General features: G+C 36.4%; 1 protein-coding gene across 1 annotated transcript in view; it reads right to left on the bottom strand.

Annotated features, from left to right (window-relative positions):
* Positions 1–19378, bottom strand: part of Nt5c2 (5'-nucleotidase, cytosolic II) — a 91902-nt gene that overhangs the window by 55806 nt on the left and 16718 nt on the right. The window contains exon 2 of the mRNA XM_010626448.3: positions 8667–8786. Coding sequence (XP_010624750.1) covers positions 8667–8767 — 101 coding nt within the window. The 5' untranslated portion in view covers positions 8768–8786. The remainder of the gene's footprint in view (positions 1–8666; positions 8787–19378) is intronic.

Genomic DNA, 19378 nt, shown 5'->3' with positions numbered 1-19378 from the left:
CAAAGCACAATGTTCTTGAGTGGCATATTGCTAACTGCCCCCAAATGGAAACTCAAATATTAAATAATGAATGGGAAAAACAGGTGAATGGTATATTCATACACTACAGTAATATTCAGCCATTAAAACAATCAAGTACTGATTCATGGTACAACATGGATAAATCTTAAAAGCATTCTAAGTGAAAGAAGCCCCACAGAAAAGTCTATGTATTATAGGATTCCATTTACAGGAAGTGTTCAGAACAGGCGATTCCAAACTTAAGAGACAGAAAATAGATTTAGTGGTTGCCAAAGGGTGGTGGAAAAGGGGAATGGAGAATCATCCCTAGGGGCAACAGGTTCCTTTCTGGATTGATGGAAATGTTCTAGAATTAGTGGTAATGGTTGTAGAATTTTGTTAATATATTGAACTCACTGAGTTGTACATTTTATAATGGTAAATTTTGGGGTATATGAATTTTATATCAACAAAAATAATTAAAAATATTTTAAGAGCACTTGTTCACCAAGATTACTGAAGGTGGAAAGCAAACACAGACTACGAAAATATGTAATGAAGAACTGAAACATACTATAATGAAGCTTGAAAACATTTTGCTAAGTAAAAGAAGTCAGACACAGAAAGCCACACATTGTGTGATTACATTTATATGGAATGTACAGAATGGCTAATTCCACAGAGACAGAAAGTGGTTACCAGAAGCTAACATAAGGAACAAGGAGTAATTACTAAAGAGTATTAGGTTTCTTTTTGGGAGAACGGAAATGTCTGGAATTATGTAAAAGCACTGCTGCATAACTTTTGTTAGTATTCTAAAAACCACTGAATTGCATAATTCTATTTTATAACACGTGAATTGTATCCCAATAAAACATTAAAATATAAAGACAGATGCACAATTTTCCACAAATTATTAAGAAAAAAAGGCATCAGGCCAGGGATTTAGCTCAGTGGTGCTGCTGCCTGCCTCAAAGTGGGAGGTCCCCCCACCCAAAAAAAAAGGTACCACACAAATATACAAGTCACAAAAAAGGGTCTCCAAATAAACTAGTTAATGTATGAAAAAGTGTTCAGCTTAATTATCATTAGGAAAACATGAATTAAAACCAGAAGATGCCACTACATATGAACCAGAACAGCTTTTAAATTTAATATACTATTATTAAAATGTTGGTGACAATGCTCTCATACACTGTAGGAGAAATTGTAAACCTGAGCAACTGCTTGGGAAAACCACTGTTCAGTACCTCTGAATACATGTTTATACTGTGGCCCAGGATCCTATTTCTAGGAATGCCAGAAACCAAGGAAATGGAGAGTCTATATCCATAAAAAGGTATGTTCAAGAATGTTTACAGCAGCATTTTTATTTTTTTCAAAATTAAAATATAGTAATAGTGGCACTTCTGGATATGCATCTCCATGAACTTTAACCCATTTATAGATTAACATAATAACCACCATAATCTGGAATCAAAACAGTTCCATCACGCCCAAAAACTCTCCAACTATTCTTCTGTAGTCATATTGACCCTCCTCTACCCACTCCTAGAACCCAAGTATTGTGTTCTCCATCACTATAGTTTTGTCTTTTTGAGAATACCATCTAAGTCAAATCATACTGGATGTTAATTTTTTTTTAGTGGTGCTAGGGACTGAACCTAAAGCATCCCACATGCCAGATGGGCACCCTGCCACTGTGCCACAAGTCCAGTCAGATTCCCTGGTTCATCAGCATGTCACAGGCATCTGTGTAAGTCTTCATTTTTCTAGGGTACATAATGGAGGAGGGGCTGGCTGGATCACACAATCAGGTCTCTGTGAGAAACTGCCAACTGTGCTCCAGAGCGGCAGCACCTTCCCACCTTCCCGCCAATGATGTATGTTGTGCCATGTCCTTGACACTACCTGGAACTGTCAGTATTTTCTATTTTACCCAGTGTAATAGGCATATGGATCACGGATTTAATTTGCACATCATTCATGGTTAATGATGTTAAATGTGTTTTCCTGCCGTACATATACCCCGCTAGAGCAGGGGGGCAAACCTATGGCAGGCACCCACAGTGAGCTGTGTCACTCAAGCTCTGAAAGGTTCACCATCACCACCCTGCAGCCTGAACAACATAGTGAGACCCCGTCTCAAAAAAATAAAAATCCTCTGTATCCTTTACCCAGTTTCCCCGATGGAGATACATCTTATGTAAATATAGTACGATATCACAACCAGAAAATTTGTACTGATGCAATTCACTAACCTTATTCAGCTTTCACTAATTTTACATGCACTTGTGTGAGTGTGTATGCGTGTAGTTGAGAGATACAAAAGACTCCCATCACAGGACTTCTTGTGTTACTGGTTTTTAGCTATACCCACTTCCTCTACTTCCCCAATCCCTAACCCCTAGCAGCCACTACTCTGTTCTCATCTACACAATTCTGTCATTGCAAGAATGTTATAGAAATGGAATCATACAGCATGTGAGGTTTTCAGATTGGCTTTAACTCAGCATAACTGTTTTGAAGCATATCAAAATCATTACGTGTACCAATGTTCACTTCTTTTTACTGCTAAACAGAATTCCACTGATATAATATTTGGAAGAAATAAGCTAAAATACCTTACCAGTCTCTGAATTCTTGTCATTCCTTAGGAATGTGAAACACTAATCAAAGCATTAGCATAATTTACTAACAGAAAAAAATTTAACATATTTAGCTGCTTTACCTCACTCCTCTTATTCTATCAAGATATACCTCATCTATGTATTACTTAAAAAACATGTCTCCTTAGCATTCCTAGGACCTATATTTTTCCCATGTGATTTTCTACTTATAAACTAGCTATTAAAATGTTAACAATTTACCCATTTGAGTTTAATCCCATAGCAAAATGACAGTTTATTTGGCTTAACAATACAACTAAAAAGCTGAAAAATTAGGCAAAGAAAGACAAATACTGCAAGTTCTCACTCATACGAAAGCTAAAAAAATGTTAATCTCATAGAAGAGAATACAGTGTAAGTCAGGAGTGGTGGTAATACATATGTAATACTAGCTACTCAGGAGGCCGAGGCAAGAAGATCACAAGGTCAAGCCCAGCCCGGAAAACTGAGGGAGATACTATCTCAAGACAAAATAATAAGGGCTGGGAGTGTAGTAGAGTGATAGAGCTCTTTGCCTGAGTTCAATGCCCAGCATCAAAACATGAAAAGGAGGAAGAGGGAGGAGGAAGAAGAGGAAGGGGAGGAGGCAGACAAGGAGGAAGGGGGGAAGTACCAGGTCAACAGAAGCAAGGCAGGCACAGGGGAGGGGAGGGTGCAGGTGGGTAGAGGGAGGGTAGGTAACAGGTACCAAGATATAATTACATAAGAGGAATGGTTCTAGTGGTCTACTGCAGATAGATGGATAATAATTTATGATTATATATTTTATAAAGAACTAGAAGAGCTTTAAGGCTCAACAAAAAGAAATGATGTATTTGCCGTTAAGGTTTAAAAACTTTTTGAGGGCCAGGGATTTAGCTCAGAGGTTCTGCTGCCCACCTCACAAGTGCAAGGTCCTGAGTTCGATCCCCAGTACTTAAAAAAAAAAAAAAGGAATTGTCATTCACATTTTTTGTTGTTGTTTTTGGTACTAGGGATCAAACTCAGGACCTTGCACTTGTAAGGCAGGTGGCGAAACCACTGAGCTAAATCCCTGGTTCCATTAACTTTAAAAATAATATAAAAGGAGCCGGGGATTTAGCTCAGTAGTTCCGCTGCCTGCCTTGCAAGTGCAAGGACCCAAGTATGATCTCCAGTACCAGATAGATAGATAGATAGATAGATAGATAGATAGATAGATAAGAAGATAGATAGATAAGGTAAAAGACTGGCTAGCAAAAAACTCCCAAGCCTAATTACTTATGAATTTTCAGTTCAACATGATAAAAAACACTGAATTCATAAACAATGTTCATAAAGTCAATTTACTATCTTACAAAAAGTTTGCTGAGCTGTAATCATCAAAACTTTAAAAAGAGAAGCCAGACATGGTGGCACACGCCTGTAATCCCAGCACTCGGGAGGCTGAGGCAGGAGGATCACTGTGAGTTCCAGACCAGCCTGGGCTACATAGTGAGTTCCAGGTCAATCTCAACTACATAGAGAAGCCCTGTCTCAAAAAACCAAATAAATAAATAAATAAAACTTTAAAAAGAAAAATAAATACCTGGTTTCTGCATCCTGGACACAGACAATGTGGAGAGCTGATGAAAAATCTAACTGTTCCATTCTTGGATTTGGTAAATATGAATTCTGATCTGTACTGATCACTACGAGCTTCTCAGTGTTCAAGGAACTACTCAACTTTCTAACTTGCCTCCTTCAAGTCACTGTAACATCTAAGCAGCTCAGACTATCTTCTGACTATATAGCAAAACATATTCCAATAAAGGGTGTGGCCTGGTGATTACTGAACAAGGAAATGAAGAAGGAACAACAGTCATGTATGTATTTGCAAGGTGAGTTTCTTAAGGATGACACATCACCATTATTTCCATATTGAAATTCAGAAGACTAATCATTTTGTTGCTGTTTGAGACAAGATCTTCCTATGTAGTTCAGACTGCCCTTGAACTCACTATGAGGCCCAGGCTGGCCTTGAATGTATGGTGATTCTCCTGCCTCAGACTTCTGAGTGCTAGGATTACAGGCGTGCACCAGCATGCCTAGCCATGGAAGTTCTTAAGACATTATACCCATATATCATAGTGATACCTGTATACCCATGTTTGTAAAAGGACAACTCACAATAACTAAACCTTGGAAATGGCCTTTATGTTCATCAACAGATGAATAGGTAAAGAAAATGTGGTATATACACACATTGGAGTACTACTCTGCCATAAAAAAGGATGAATGTGAGTCCTTTGTGAGAAAATGAATGCACCTGAGACAATAATGCTAAGTAAAATAAATCAGAAATAGTTAAATATTGCATGGTTTCTCTTCTATGAGAAACCCAAAGTATAAATAATTTTTAAAACAAAATAAAAGATGATAGGAACAGGAAGGTAGATCTTTTGCAGATAAGGAGATCTAGGCATGGAGAGAGAGAAGGAGAGGAACGGAAAGAAAAAGGACTAAGGTGTGACATGTATATGTACTAACAAAACATATAATGTTGAACACAAAAAAAGAAAAAGTCTAGAAGTTTATTGTGCATTTACTTAGAATATTTAGCATCTTCTAAAAAAAATTCTAAATTATCACATACAATGTACAATTTAAGATAATGATCATCACAGCCTAATTAAGCCAATGAGAAATTATCAACTCAACTGTCTAATAAAAAGGCTTGGAAACAATACAAATTGACTTAACTAGAAAACTAAATTTTTTCTCAATGGCTTCTGTTTAAACTGTTTAGATAAAGGGTGAAGGGAGGGCAGGGGTCTGGAGAAAAACTGAGAACCAAGATCTGTCATGTAAAGGTACAAGATCCCAATGCTGAATGTAACTGTATTGTATACCTAAAAAGTACCAATAAACTCAATGAAAACAAAAATAAAAATAAACTAGTTAACAAAAGCAAATAACAGTCAAGTGCAATAGCACACACCTGTAATCTAAGCACCAAGGAAGACAGAGGCAGGAGGCTCAACAAGTTCAAGGCCAGCCTAGGCAACTTAATGAAACCCTGTCTCAAAATAAAAAGATCAAAAAAAGGGCTAGGGATGTGGCTCAGTGCAAAGGCCCTTAGTCAAACCCAGTCTTCAAGAGGGCGGGGATGGGGTGTTGCTGTTAGAGGAATAAATTCAAGAAATCTATTGTAAACAGGGTGACTACACTTAATAACAACGTATTATCTACCTTATTTACTGAAGCAGATTTTAAGTGTTCCTACCACAAAAATGGTATGACTGCCTATTAGCTTTATTTAGCCAATCCAAAGTATGTGTGCGTATGTGTTTTTTTTTGTTTTTTTTTTTTTTTAGTACCAGGGATCGAACTTGGATCTTTGCACTTGCAAGGCAGGTAGCAGAATGACTAAGCTAAATTTAGCTCAGTGGTGCCGCTGCCAGCCTCACAAGCACAAGGACCCAAGTTCAATCCCTGGTACCAAAACACACACACACACACACACACACGTATATTTATATATATACACACACACACGTATATATATACACACACACATACATATATATATGTGTGTGTGTATAAAGAAAAAATGTTTACATGAATACAACAATCCCATTTTTTATATTAAAAAACATTTTGAAATGACCTAAAAATTTAAACCCTTGATACTTCTTCTATCATTCCTATCAGTTCAGATTGACCTCTCCTACATGAAGAATGTGCAGTACATGGCCTGTCTAAAATCTTCCAGGAAATATCATTCCAAGTGAGTAACAAATGCATCCAAGCTATGACATATTAAACATAATTAGGATGTTTACTAGATGATGTTTTCTAGAAACCTAATGTTTACTAGGTGATCTCTCTCCATTGGGTAATTCAGGCTCTTGTTTCTAATGTTACAAATGACACGTCCTAACCAAATGTATACTTTAAAACATGAAACTAAGCAAACTGGACAGAAAATGTAGAATATTTCTAAATAACTAGTGCATGTTGTACTTTATTTACACAGGTACACATAAACTATATTTTACACTTTAATTCCTATGCCACATACCAATATGTCTCACACGAAGAAAACAATCACCAATACCACATTGATCAATTTGGAGGCTTCATTGGATCCAGAAATGTTTTCACCTTTTCAGGATTTAAGGAATAACAATAACCTAACACCCAGAAATACTAGAGTGACCTACCATGAAGTTAGCGTCATTTCAGACTACTTTAAAACCAACCATTTATAAACTTTCACTCAATACCAAATTACTTTCTTCAAAAATTAATACTGAAACAATAAAATGTTACCTAATACTTTTTTCTCCCCTTTTAAAAACATTACCAAGGGCTGGGGATTTAGCTCAGTGGTTCTGCCGCCTGCCTCATAAACGCAAGGACCCAAATTCGATCCCCAGTACCAAAAAAAACCTAATTCTGATCCAACTTTTTTCTATACAAAAGTGGAATCAGAATTATTATTTTTGTATCTGCTTATAAAAACTTACCTGTATAATCTTTTCCAGTAAAATTTTAAAAGTAATATTAATTTCCTTTTTCTCTACCCTAGAAAGAGTTAAGCAGTTGTAAGTTGTCTTAGACTTAGATTTCCTAGAGTCAGGAATTATTTTAGTACTGCTAACATACTAGCATTTCCACTTATTCCTGGTATCCCTGGAATGAGAAGCAGAGAAGGATCTAGTATGGCTCCTATCTTTCTATCCTATAAATTCACTAAAATTTCAAACTTCTAATTATTGTCTAAAAATGAATGCTTTCTAAATGTATGACTTCCTTTCAAGTATCTTAGCTACTTCATGCAGCAGCAGACATTAAATTTGAATCTATAAAAAAAATTACAGGGACTGGGGATTTAGCTCAGTGGTTCCACAGCCTGCCTCACAAGCCCAAGGTCCTGAGTTTGATCCCCAGTATCAAAAAAAAAAGATTACTAAAAAAAAATTACAATTTAAACTTTAAAGGGAAAAATTATTTAGATAAATCTGAAAATCAAAACAAGAGAGCTAGGTGTGGTGGTGCACACCTGTAATCTCAGCATTCAGAAGGCTGAGACAGGAGGATTGCAGTAAGTTCAAGACCAACCTAAGGTACACAGTTTAAGGCAAACTTGAGGTATATAGCAGGACTGTCTCAAAAAATAATTAAATAAACAAAATAAACACATAATAAAATTAAAACCAAAACAAGAAAACTTTGTTAATAACTACAGTCATACTCAATCTAACACACATTATGGAGAAGAAACAATTTTAAAAACTTGTTTAAAAATTATAATCAGTTTATGATAACTGTCAATTAAGAATTTCATTCCCGGGCCAGGCATGGTGGCGCATGCCTGTAATCCCAGCACTCGCGAGGCTGAGGTGGGAGGATTGAGGATTGCTGTGAGTTTGAGACCAGCCTGAGCTACATAGTGAGTTCCAGGTCAGTCTCAACTACATAGTGAGACCCTGTCTCAAAAAAAACAAACCAAAAAAAAAAAAATTTTTTTTTTCTTCATTCTCGGTGCTGGGGATTTAGCTCAGTGCTTCTGCTGCCTGCCTCGCAAGCGCAAGGACCCAAGTTCCATCCCCAGCACCAAAAAACAAGAATTTGTTAAACCAGGGAGTTTAAGGCCAGACAGGGCAACACGGAGAGCCCCACCCACATAAGAAAAAGAAAACTTCATTCCAATATTGGTACAATTTCCTAGCAGTTGAAGGCTTTCTTCTCTGAAGGATTTATATTAGGAGGTATGGGAAGCACAGAGGCTGGGTATATATGTAGCTCGTTGGTACAGCGCTTACCTAGCCTACATGAGGCCCGAAGCTAAATCTCTAGTACCCCAAAACACCATTCTGAAGCAGTATTATATACTGTACTAGTAGTTAAAAGTCAGACTTTGATTGCACACTAACTATATGAACTGATGCAAATTATTTAACTTTTCTGGACATTAATTCCATCACTTGTAGAATGAGGATAAGTCCCTACAACAGAAAGGGATTCTGCACATTAAAAAGACTAAATGCTTACCGATGATAGGCTTCTCGTCGATACTTTTTTAGGGCATGTTTATCCATATTAGCAGGCATATCTGCTGCATTCTGTAATCGATCACTCCAGGAGGTTGTCATTTTAACTGTATGCTGAATTCTAGAAAAAAAAAAGTCAGCAATTTAGTAGTGTTAAGACTGGCATCAGTGTAAATGTTAGGGAACAGACACTCCGCCCCATTTCCGTCTGCCCATGGATATGTTGGCTGCCAATTATCATCCAAAATCAAAGAGTGGGGAATGTTATGGAATTGATTATGTGAAAGTATGCTGTGACGCCGCCTCACAGGCTGCATTCTCCTGGTACATCTTGGCTCCTAAAATGACCTCATGCCCTTATCTCTGGTTTCCCTCCCCCACAAGGCCACACTGGTCCAGGAAAGTTGAAACCTGTGTCTGCAGGACTGGGCCCATAAAGGCAATCTGGCCTGTGATAGGTTAAAAGTAACTCATTCCTCATAAATAAGCAATAGCCCATCCCCAAACTGATAAAAGGACCTTCCTTTCTTTGTTCTCTCTCCTGCTTCTTCTTCTTCCTCCTCTCTCTCTCTCTCTCTCTCTCTGCCTTCCCGCCTCCTGCTCGCCTCCCTACAATAAAGATCTCCTGCGGGACCTCTCGGTGCATGAGTGGCCTAATTGGGAAGGGGCACCCCAAAGGACACACGGATCCCCCCCCCTTTCAGTACTAATATCTGATTGTCTTAACATCAGAAAAATTTTAGCTTGTCAAAAAACTAATAAATAGAATAAGTAATAATTATTAAAATATACTGATTAATATATTAAATATGTTAAATACTAAAAAATATACTTCTAAACTGTGAGTTTGTTTTTGGTGGGGTTTTGTGGTTTTCTGCAACAGGGTCTCACTTTGTAGTTCAGGTTGGCCTTGAACTTACTATACAGCCTAGGCTGGCCTCAAACTTCAAGTGATTCTCTTGACTCAGCCTCCCAAATGCTAGGATTATGGGTGTGGGCAACCACGCCCAGCTAAAACTATGAAATAATTTCATATGGTAAATTCTATGCAGAAAGATCATACCTATTACTTCCAAATTATTTAGCGTGTCTACCAGTAATCATTAATTTTTTTTTCTTCTGTTACTGGAGATCAAACTCAGGACCTTGCACTTGCGAGGCAAACATGGTGCCACTGAGCTACATTCCAAGTCCCCAGCAATCATTAATTTTAATCCTATGTTCTAGAAAAGGGACTGATGTCGTAGATTATTAAATTAATGTATGCTATAAAAATGGACAAAGTAAGCAAAATTTTAAAATCTAATTAACACACTAAACTTGATGGCATAAATGTAAGTAATGAATACTTAATTTCTAGTTATGTTTTTATATTTTTCTGTAAACTATTTTTCAGCTAAAACTAAAGATTAAGGATTAGAAGAAATAAAACTTTTCATCTCACTGAGATAAACACCTAGAATGGGTGGGGAGGTGAATGTCTTCACTCTTAAAGTACTCTTGACAACTAGGCTCTTCTTAGGTTTCACTTTTGTTTTTTAAATTTGCACCTGTAAACCATTTTTTTTTTTAATGTGCTGGGTCAAACTCAGGGTTTCCTACATGTTAGGTGCTCTACAAAAACACTGCATTCTCAGCCCTGTGATTTGTTAAAATTTTATTGAAGAAAGGCTGGGAACTCTTTCCTGTCAGCACCTTTTTTTCTTCCTACTTTTTACCCTTCCTCTTGTCTTTCCTCTCAGTACAAAGGAGTATAGATGGGAAGTTGGGAATTCAAAGCAGTACTTCCTATATAGATAACATAAACCTCAGAAAAAGTAGTCCTTCTGCAAAAAAATAAGTATATATTAGCTGATGTTTCCCCACATTATCCCCCAACACCAAGTGCAAATTATTCCACTTAATTAAATCTGTTAACATAAACACTGAGATGATCAGGCTGTGGAAAGCGGGCCACGGTAGCCAAGAGTGAGTAGTTCTGAAGTTTTGTTCTCATTTTCTGTTCTGTGGTGGTACAGGGTCATCCTCAAACTTGTGCCTTTTGCCTGTCCCTATGGAGTTTTCCCTCAGGACTCCTGCACTGAATCTGGGGTGAGGAGTCATTGATGGGTCTCGGGGTAGGTGATTTAAGAAAATCTACAAACTCCTGGTATCTCTCCCTACTCCCTGGAGTCAGCAGTTGGCCATTCCACACCCTTGGAGTTGACAAACTTATGCAGTTGGCAGTATTTCTGTAATACTAGCTACTGTATTTAACTCTCAGCTCTCAATGAGACTTGTCACTAACTTCAAAAATGAGAAAATAAAACTAAAAAAAATTTTTTCGAAGTACCAATTCTGGTAAAAACATCTAGTATATAATATATTTCCCATTTGGAAAATGTCAATACTGTTCAATGTTAAGTTAATTTTAAAATAAACCAAGCTTATATTTAAAAAATAATTGTTTACTAAAGTGAAGTTGACATAAGAGTATCAATGACTTTAAAATGAACACAGCAGTTTATTCATAATGTACAGCCTCTCCGATGCTATACAGTTTCAAAATGGCTCCATCACTCTCAAGTATAAACCTTTACCCATTAAGCAGTTTCTCTCTCAACTCTCGGCAACTACCAACCTCAGCTTTATTTCTATGGATTTAACTACTTCGGACAGATCCTATAAACTCAGTCATATACTTTGTGACACTTTCACTACACATTTCTGAGGTTCATTCACACTGTACCACATATCCCTTTTATTTTTTATGGCTGAATATTCCACTGTACATATAACACAATTTGTTTCATGCATTCCTCCACTGATGGATATTTGGCTATAATCCACCCTTTCACTACTGGAAATAGTGCTGCTGCGAACATCCATACACAATGTACTTGACGGCCGCAGTTTCCCATTCTTTAGGATAAATGACTTAGGCTTGTAATATCTGAGTAATCCAGATTTTCAAACACAGGTTACAGAATGAAAGCACTGACACCTAAAAAGAGTTCTAATTAAAATTTCATTAAAGTATAAAATTAATTTGAGCAATTACTTGCTAGATTTTGTAACAACAGATATAGTATATCTGATAGTCTATACTTACATACATACACTGTGGATACTACCCTCTAATATCTACATATATATACTATAATAGGTATATAAGGACAATTTTAACTTCTGATGTTTTTTATAAAGAAACCAAGACAAATTAAACAAAAAAACCCCACAATATTTGAAAGTAATTACATGTGAACCTTAATAATGTACTATTTTGAATCATGACTATATCTTACATAAATATAAATAAGAAAGAGAAATGAGCCAGGCATGGCAGTGCACACCTGTAATTCCAGCACTCTGGAGACTGAGGCAGAATGATCACTGCGAATTCGAGGCCAACGTGGGCTACCTAGTGAGTGAAAGCCAGCCTGAACTACAAAGCAAGACCTTGTCTCAAAAAATAAACAAAAACAAAAAAACAACTGATGGCTTCAACAACAAGACATTAAGAATGAGAAATGTGGGCCCAGGATTTAGCTCAGTAGTTCCGCTGCCTGCCTTGCAAGCACAAGGTCCTGAGTTCGATCTCCAGTACCAGGAAAAAAAAAAAAAGAATGAGAAATGAAAGGTGTAAACTGTTATGATTTGAGAGCAATCAGAACAATCATTCTATTAAAAAAGACTTCAACTTGAATTCTACATACTGTAATTCATAGGAAATAAACTCTGCTGTTAAGGACTTAGATACCTCCTTTTATTTATTTATTTGTTTGTTTGTTTTATTTATTTATTTATTTTGTGTTTTGTTTTTTGGGACAGGGTCTCACTATGTAGTTGAGACTGATCTGGAACTCACTATGTAGCCCAGGCTGGTCCTGAACTCACAGTGATCCTCCTGTCTCAGCTTCCCAAGTGCTGGGGATTATAGGTTTGCACCACCACGCCTGGCCCTCCTTTTTATTTTTAAAAATTAAAATCCGGGCCAGGGATTTAGCTCAGTGGTTCCACCGCCTTCCTTGCAAGTGCAAAGACCTGAGTTCAATCCCTGGTATTAATAAATAAATAAATAAGGTAAAAATTAAAATCTGAGCTACAGGCATATCTGAATGGTAGAGTGCAGGTCTACCATGTGTGAGGCCCTCGATTCTATCCCCAGCACACCCAAAAATTAATTAAAAAATTAAGATTTGCAAGGATTAAACCAAGTTTTCAAGTGGGTATTGGTCATGTTTAGTGGGTTACCAAACCACTTGAGGCCAAAACCAAACAAAAGCAAAAACCAGCCAAAAAGGATTAAAAGAAACAATCCCCAAACCTCACCAAAGCTGAAAATGGAATGTCCCAATCAGCCAGAATGGAAAGCCACATCACTTACACAGCAAAGGGTACTAAAAGGTTTTCTGTCTGTAGCATAAAAGAATTATCTAAACACTACTCTTGTAACAAGTTAAAAGCAATACCAGAAAGGACCAAAATAACTTCCAAGTAATTTCACCGTGTTAAAAACCAATACTCAGGGCCAGGGATGTAGCTCAGGGGCACTGTGCCTGTCTGGCAAGTGCAAGGTTCTGAGTTCGATCCCCAATACCAGAAAAAAGAAATCAGTACTCACAAATAGGTATAGTAACACAAAAATATCCAAGCACCCTAAAAGGTAAAATTTATATCTGGAATTTAATAAAAAATAATATTAAAGGGGCTGGGGATTTAGCTCAATGGTTCCACCACTTGCTTTGTAAGCGCAAGGTCCCAAGTTCAATCCCCATACCAAAAATACTACTACTACTATTACTACTAATAATAATATTCCAAAAAGCTGCAAAATAGGAGCCACAATAAAGAGAAAAATCAATGGAAATAAATCAAATGGCAGAGATGACAGAATTAGTACTCAAAGACATTAGACATTATAATTCAATGCATAATACATAATATCAAACCATACAATTGCATGATTTATAGTTAAACTATTTCATACATTCAAATACTAGAAGACTGAATTAAGTATAGACATAAAAGATAAAACAGACCAAGTCAAACATCTAGAAATGACAGCTATAATATCTGAAATAAAAATACATTAGATAGGATTAACAGCAGATTAGATATTAAAGAAAATATCGTGGACATGAAGATATACCACTATACAAAACAAAATAAAGACAAATAATGACATCGTATCAGAGAGTTGTGCAACATTTGTCAATGGAGTCCATAAAGGAAAAGAAAAAGAGAGAAGGAGGAAACAACGTATTTAAAGAAAGGGTAAAAATTTTCCACCATGAACCCATAGATCCAAGATATGAGCGAATCCCAAGCACACAACACAGGAAAAGTACACAAAATTGTAATCCAATTCATTTTTTAAAAAAGTGATGAGAAAATATTAAAAACACCAGCTCTAAGGTGCTACAGTAGGTGCTGGGTGTGGTGGCACATGCCTGTAATCCCAACACTCAGGACACTGAAGCAGGAGGATCACAGAGAGTTTGGGGCCAGCTGGAACAACATAGTGTCTCTCTCAAAAAACAAAAACAAAACAAACAAACAAAAGGTGGGTAGGAAAAAAATAAAAGTACACAACTATTTAGATTCTTAAAATACATATCAAGGCCAGGAATTTAGTACAAATCCCTATACTAGGAAAAAAAATTTTTTTAAAAATACATTAAATAGAATATTACTCAAATGCAGACTGTGACAAGGTAAAGACTATACACTCAAATAAATAAAATAAGCTAAGTTACACATGGTCAGACATTAAAAAGGTGATAAATTACAAACAAAAAATAACTCTAAAGGATTTTAAAAAGAAAACAAAGAGCAGGTAAAACATAAAGCTTAACAAGGTGGTAGAATATTACTGAATCATATAAATATCCACATTAAATTTAAAATATCTAAATACTTCCACAAAAAGCCTTGCTATTACCAGAGATTGAGTTTTTCAAAAGCAACACCCAACCATATCCTGCCTATAAGAAGCCCACTTTGAAAAATGAAGCCAATTTCATAATAGTTCAATTTAGCAAGAGGACATAATAACCCTAAAATGTTTATGTACCTAATAAAAGAGCTTCAAAATACAAAAAGCAAAAACTGAAAGAACTTCAAGACACAAGTCCATGATTTTAGCTGAAGATCTCAGTAATCTCTCAATAACTCAGCAACAGGAAACAGACTACCAGTTAAAGACAGAGAACACGTCAACACTCTTACCCAACTTCACCTAATTGACATTTATAGTCCACCCAAAACTATAGAATTTACATTCTTTTCACCTGCACAAAGAATATTTACCAAAATAGATCACATTCTAGGCCAGGAAACATGTCTGAAAACATTCAAAAGCAATCTCCTTGTTATGGTTTGGGTCTAGATGTCCCTCAAGCACTTACATGTTGAAGGCTTGATTCCCAATGAAGCAATATTCAGAGGTAGGGTTTAGAGAACTAATTGGACCTCTAATCTGATCAATGGATTAATCCATTGATGGCCCTAACTGAATGGCTTATTGGGTAGGGCTGGTTGGAAGAAGTAGGTCATTGATCCTGAACAGAACCCCTCCCCTCTCTTTGCCTTCAATCACCATGAAGTTCTGCCTTGCCTCAAGCCCATAGTAATGGAGGCTGTGGACCATGGATTGAAATCTATGAAAGGCAAGAGTCAAAATAAATCTTTCCTTCTTTTAGTGGTTTTTCTCAGTTATTTTATCATAATAATGGAAAGATGACTAACACCAATTTTACAAAGTTTGCTCATTGATGCTCATTGTTATCAACTGAATTAAATTACAATAACAGAGAGATATAGAAAATACCTGAATATTTAAAAACTAAATAAATGACTTCTACATAACTTGAATCAGAGAAATCAAAGGAAAAATTAAAATTATTTTGAACTGGATCAAATTCAAGACACAATAGTTCATTAAAACTTGTGGATGAGAAGGGTATCAAAATAGTTCCCTCCCAGCCAGGCATGGTGGCACATGCCTGTAATCCTAGCACTAGGGAGGCAGAGGCAGGAGGATCACCGAGTTCAATACCAGCCTGGGCTACATAGTAAGTTCCAGGTCAGTCTCAACTACATAGGGAGACCCTGTGTCAAAAAAAAAAAAAAAAAAAAAAAAAAAAAAAAAAAAAAAAAAAAAAAAAAAAAAAGGTCCCCTGCCAGGTGTGGTGGTGCACACCTGTAATCCCGGCACTTAGGAAGTGAAGGCAGGAGAATCACTGTAACTTCGAGGCCAGTTATATAGTGAGTTCAGGACCAGCTTGAACTATACAGCAAGACCCTATCTCAAAATAAATAAACAAACAAACAAACAAATAAGGTTCCCTAAGGCTGAAAGTATATATAGCTCAGTCACAGAGTGCTTGCCTGGCATGCAAGAGTTGCTTCCCAGCACCCCAAAAGAAAGTGGTAATGGAAAAAATTAGTGACAAAAGATATAGGCATACAGGAAACAAACAGATGGAAAGAGTAAGCCCTCCTTTATCTGTAATTAATTTTTAATTACTTTAAATGTTAACAGATTATAATTTCCCATCAAAAGGCAATGCGTGAGCCAGGCATGGTGGCCCACATCCAGAAGCCTAACTAACTAGGAGAATGAGACCAGAAGACTGCAAACGCAAGGCCAACCTGGCCTACTTAGCAAGATTCTGTCTCAAAATTAAAAACATAAAAAGGGGTTGGAGGTCTAGCTCAGTGGCAAAGCTCTTGCCCAGCATGTACAAGGCTGGGTTCCATCTACAGTATCTTAAAAAAATAAAAATGTGGGCCGGGGATTTAGCTCAGTAGTGCCACCACCTGCCTTGCAAGCACAAGATCCCGAGTTCAATTCCCGGTACCAAAAAAAATAAAATAAAATAAAAATTAAAAATAAAAAAGTAGTAAAAGTGACAGCACTGCAGATTCTACAGAAAAATTTTAAAAATTAGGGAACAGTATGAAAACCTTATGGCAACAAATGCAACAATTTACAATAGTGGAAAGATACTAACCAGTGTATCTTACTCAAAGAGAGACAATTAATATCTATTAGGGAAAGTAAACTACAGTTTATAATCTTCCCATAAAGTCAACTCTAAGTTCAGATGGTTTCACCGAGGAATTTTATTTAATGATGAAGGAAATATAAACTCTACAGCCTTTTCTAGATAACTGAAGCAAAGGGAATACTTTTCAACTCTTTTCATTAAAGCCAGCATTTCTTTGATACCAAAACCAAACACATAACAAGGAAACAACTTACCAATATTGCTAATGAAAACAGATGTTGGGGAGGGGAGGTGGGGGGTGAAGGGAGGGCAGAGACAAGGGGAAAAATGAGAATCAAGACCTATTATGTAAAGGTACAGAATCCCAATGATGAATATAATTGTATTGTATACCTAGATTGTACCAATAACCTCAATAAAAAGAAAAAAAAAAGAAAATAGATGTAAAAATTCTTACAATTTTAGCTAATTTAACCCAACAATAAATTAAAAGAATGGTATGTCATGACCCAGTAGAATCAATTACAGGAATGCCAGCATAATTTAACATTCTATTATAATCATCCATTGTGCAGCTCATTACATAGCCCTGAGTTCCATCCCCAGAATGTGACTTTCCTCCACATACATTTAGGGCTGAGACTATAGTTCAGTGACAGAGCACTTGGCTAGCATGCTCAAGGTTCCTGGGTTCAATCCCCAGTACTAGAAGAAAAAAAATGAACTGTGAACTTCTTTTTTGAAGAGCTCCTACCAAAATACTAAGGCTCTCATCATACTAAAGTCAAAAGACAACGTTTTCCTTATAAAATCAGGAACAAAACAGAGATTTACTCTCTTACCACTTCTTTTCAACGTTATTATTGGAAGTTTTATTCTACCCAGTATAATCAGACCAGAGAAAGAAATAAAATGCAGCTAGATTGGAATGAAGAAGTAAACCTGTATTCACAGATGACATCAGAATCTATAAAAAGCTACCCGAATTGTATTTAATCAAGCTATCAGACACAAGGTCAGTACACAAAAGTTAATCTTCACCCCCCCCAACAGGGTTTTATCTAGTGCTGGTCTCAAAATCGAGAGCTCAAATGATCCTCCCAGCTCAGCCTCCAGAGCAGTTGTTGCTACAGGCACGTGCCACCATGACTGGCTTAGATTTTTTTTTTTTTAATTTTATTGAGTTTATTGGTACATTTTAGGGTTTTGTTTTGTTTTTTTTAATTTTATTGTGGCTTAGATTTTTATGTACACTACTTATACAAACAATCAAAAACTTGAAACCACAGCATAAAAAATATAAATACATAGGGATAAATTTGACAAATGATACACACTATTTTTGTACACCGAAAATTATAAAGCTCTACTGACTAAAATTAAAGAAAGCAATGGAACTGCGTGTGATGGCTCACGCCTGTAATCCCAACACTGAGGAGGCTGAGACAGGAGGACCGCTGTGAGTTCAAGACCAGCCTGGGCTAGAGTTCCAGGTCAGTCTCAACTATATAGTGAGACCCTGTCTCAAAAAACAAAAATAAATAAATAAATAAATAAAAGACCCAGAGTAACTTTTACAAACACTGAGGAAAAATAAATTTAGATTTGCCCTACCTGATCTCCGATTCATTATAAAGCTACATAATCAAGAGCGTAGGACTGGGGATTTAGCTTAGTGGTGCCACTGCCTGCTTCACAAGCACAAGGTCCTGAATTTGATCCCCAGTACCAAAAAACGAAACAAAACAAAAACAAACAAAGAAACAAAAAAGAGTAATGGTGTAAAAACAGACTGATGAAACAGAACACAGACAGACAAAAGCATATATAATCCAGAGACAAACAAAAATATATACATATTCATACATCTACAAAACTTATGTTTTGCTGTCAGACAATAGCCAAACAGAAGTTATCATGTCAGGTAGAGATGAATGGAATATGGCACAGGACAAGTAAATAAAGTGAAATAACAAACAGCAGATTTCACAATGTAGACAGAAAAACCATGAAAGGCCTCAATGAGGAGGGAGTGTGTATCCAGACACCTGAGAAGTGTAAGGGAGTGACAAATAATAAACCAACCTAGGTGGGAATGTAAAAGTCATGTCATTGTTTTACAAATTATAGTTTATAAGTAGTGTCTAGCTATCTTCCTTAATGGCTAACAGAAGACCAAAAACTAAATCCATCAAAATTTTATTCATACATTTTAATGGAAATAAAACATTAAATTTCCATTAAAATGTTTTATCTCCACTTTGTGGAGCTACCACTCTAGAGAAAAATACTTCCAAATCACACATCTAATAAAAGGTCTACATCCAAAATATATGAAGAGCTCTCAAAATGCAGTAATAACAAGAAAACAATCTAAAAATATAGACAAAAGATTGGCAGATACTTCATCAAAGTATATATACAAATGGCAAAATGTGAGCCGGGGATTTAGCTCAGTGATCCCACAGCCTGCCTCACAAGTGCAAGGTCGAGTTTGATCCCTAGTAACAAAAACAAAACAAAAGGCAAAGTGCACATGAAATGATGTTCAACATCATTTGTCATTAAAGAAATGCAAATTAAAACCATGAGTGTGATGGTACACGCCTGTAATCCCATCAATGAAGAGGCTGAAGCAGGAAGATCACTGTGAGTTCAAGGCCAGCTCAAACTACATAGCAAAACCCTGTCTCAAAAAAAAAAAAAAAAAAAAAAAACC

The sequence above is a fragment of the Fukomys damarensis genome, unplaced genomic scaffold, assembly GCF_012274545.1.
Source record: "Fukomys damarensis isolate Sample0158 unplaced genomic scaffold, DMR_v1.0_HiC HiC_scaffold_8, whole genome shotgun sequence".
Lineage (NCBI taxonomy): Eukaryota > Metazoa > Chordata > Mammalia > Rodentia > Bathyergidae > Fukomys > Fukomys damarensis.
The sequence above is the reverse complement of the archived record's forward strand: the minus strand, read 5'-3'. Positions and strand labels throughout refer to the sequence as shown.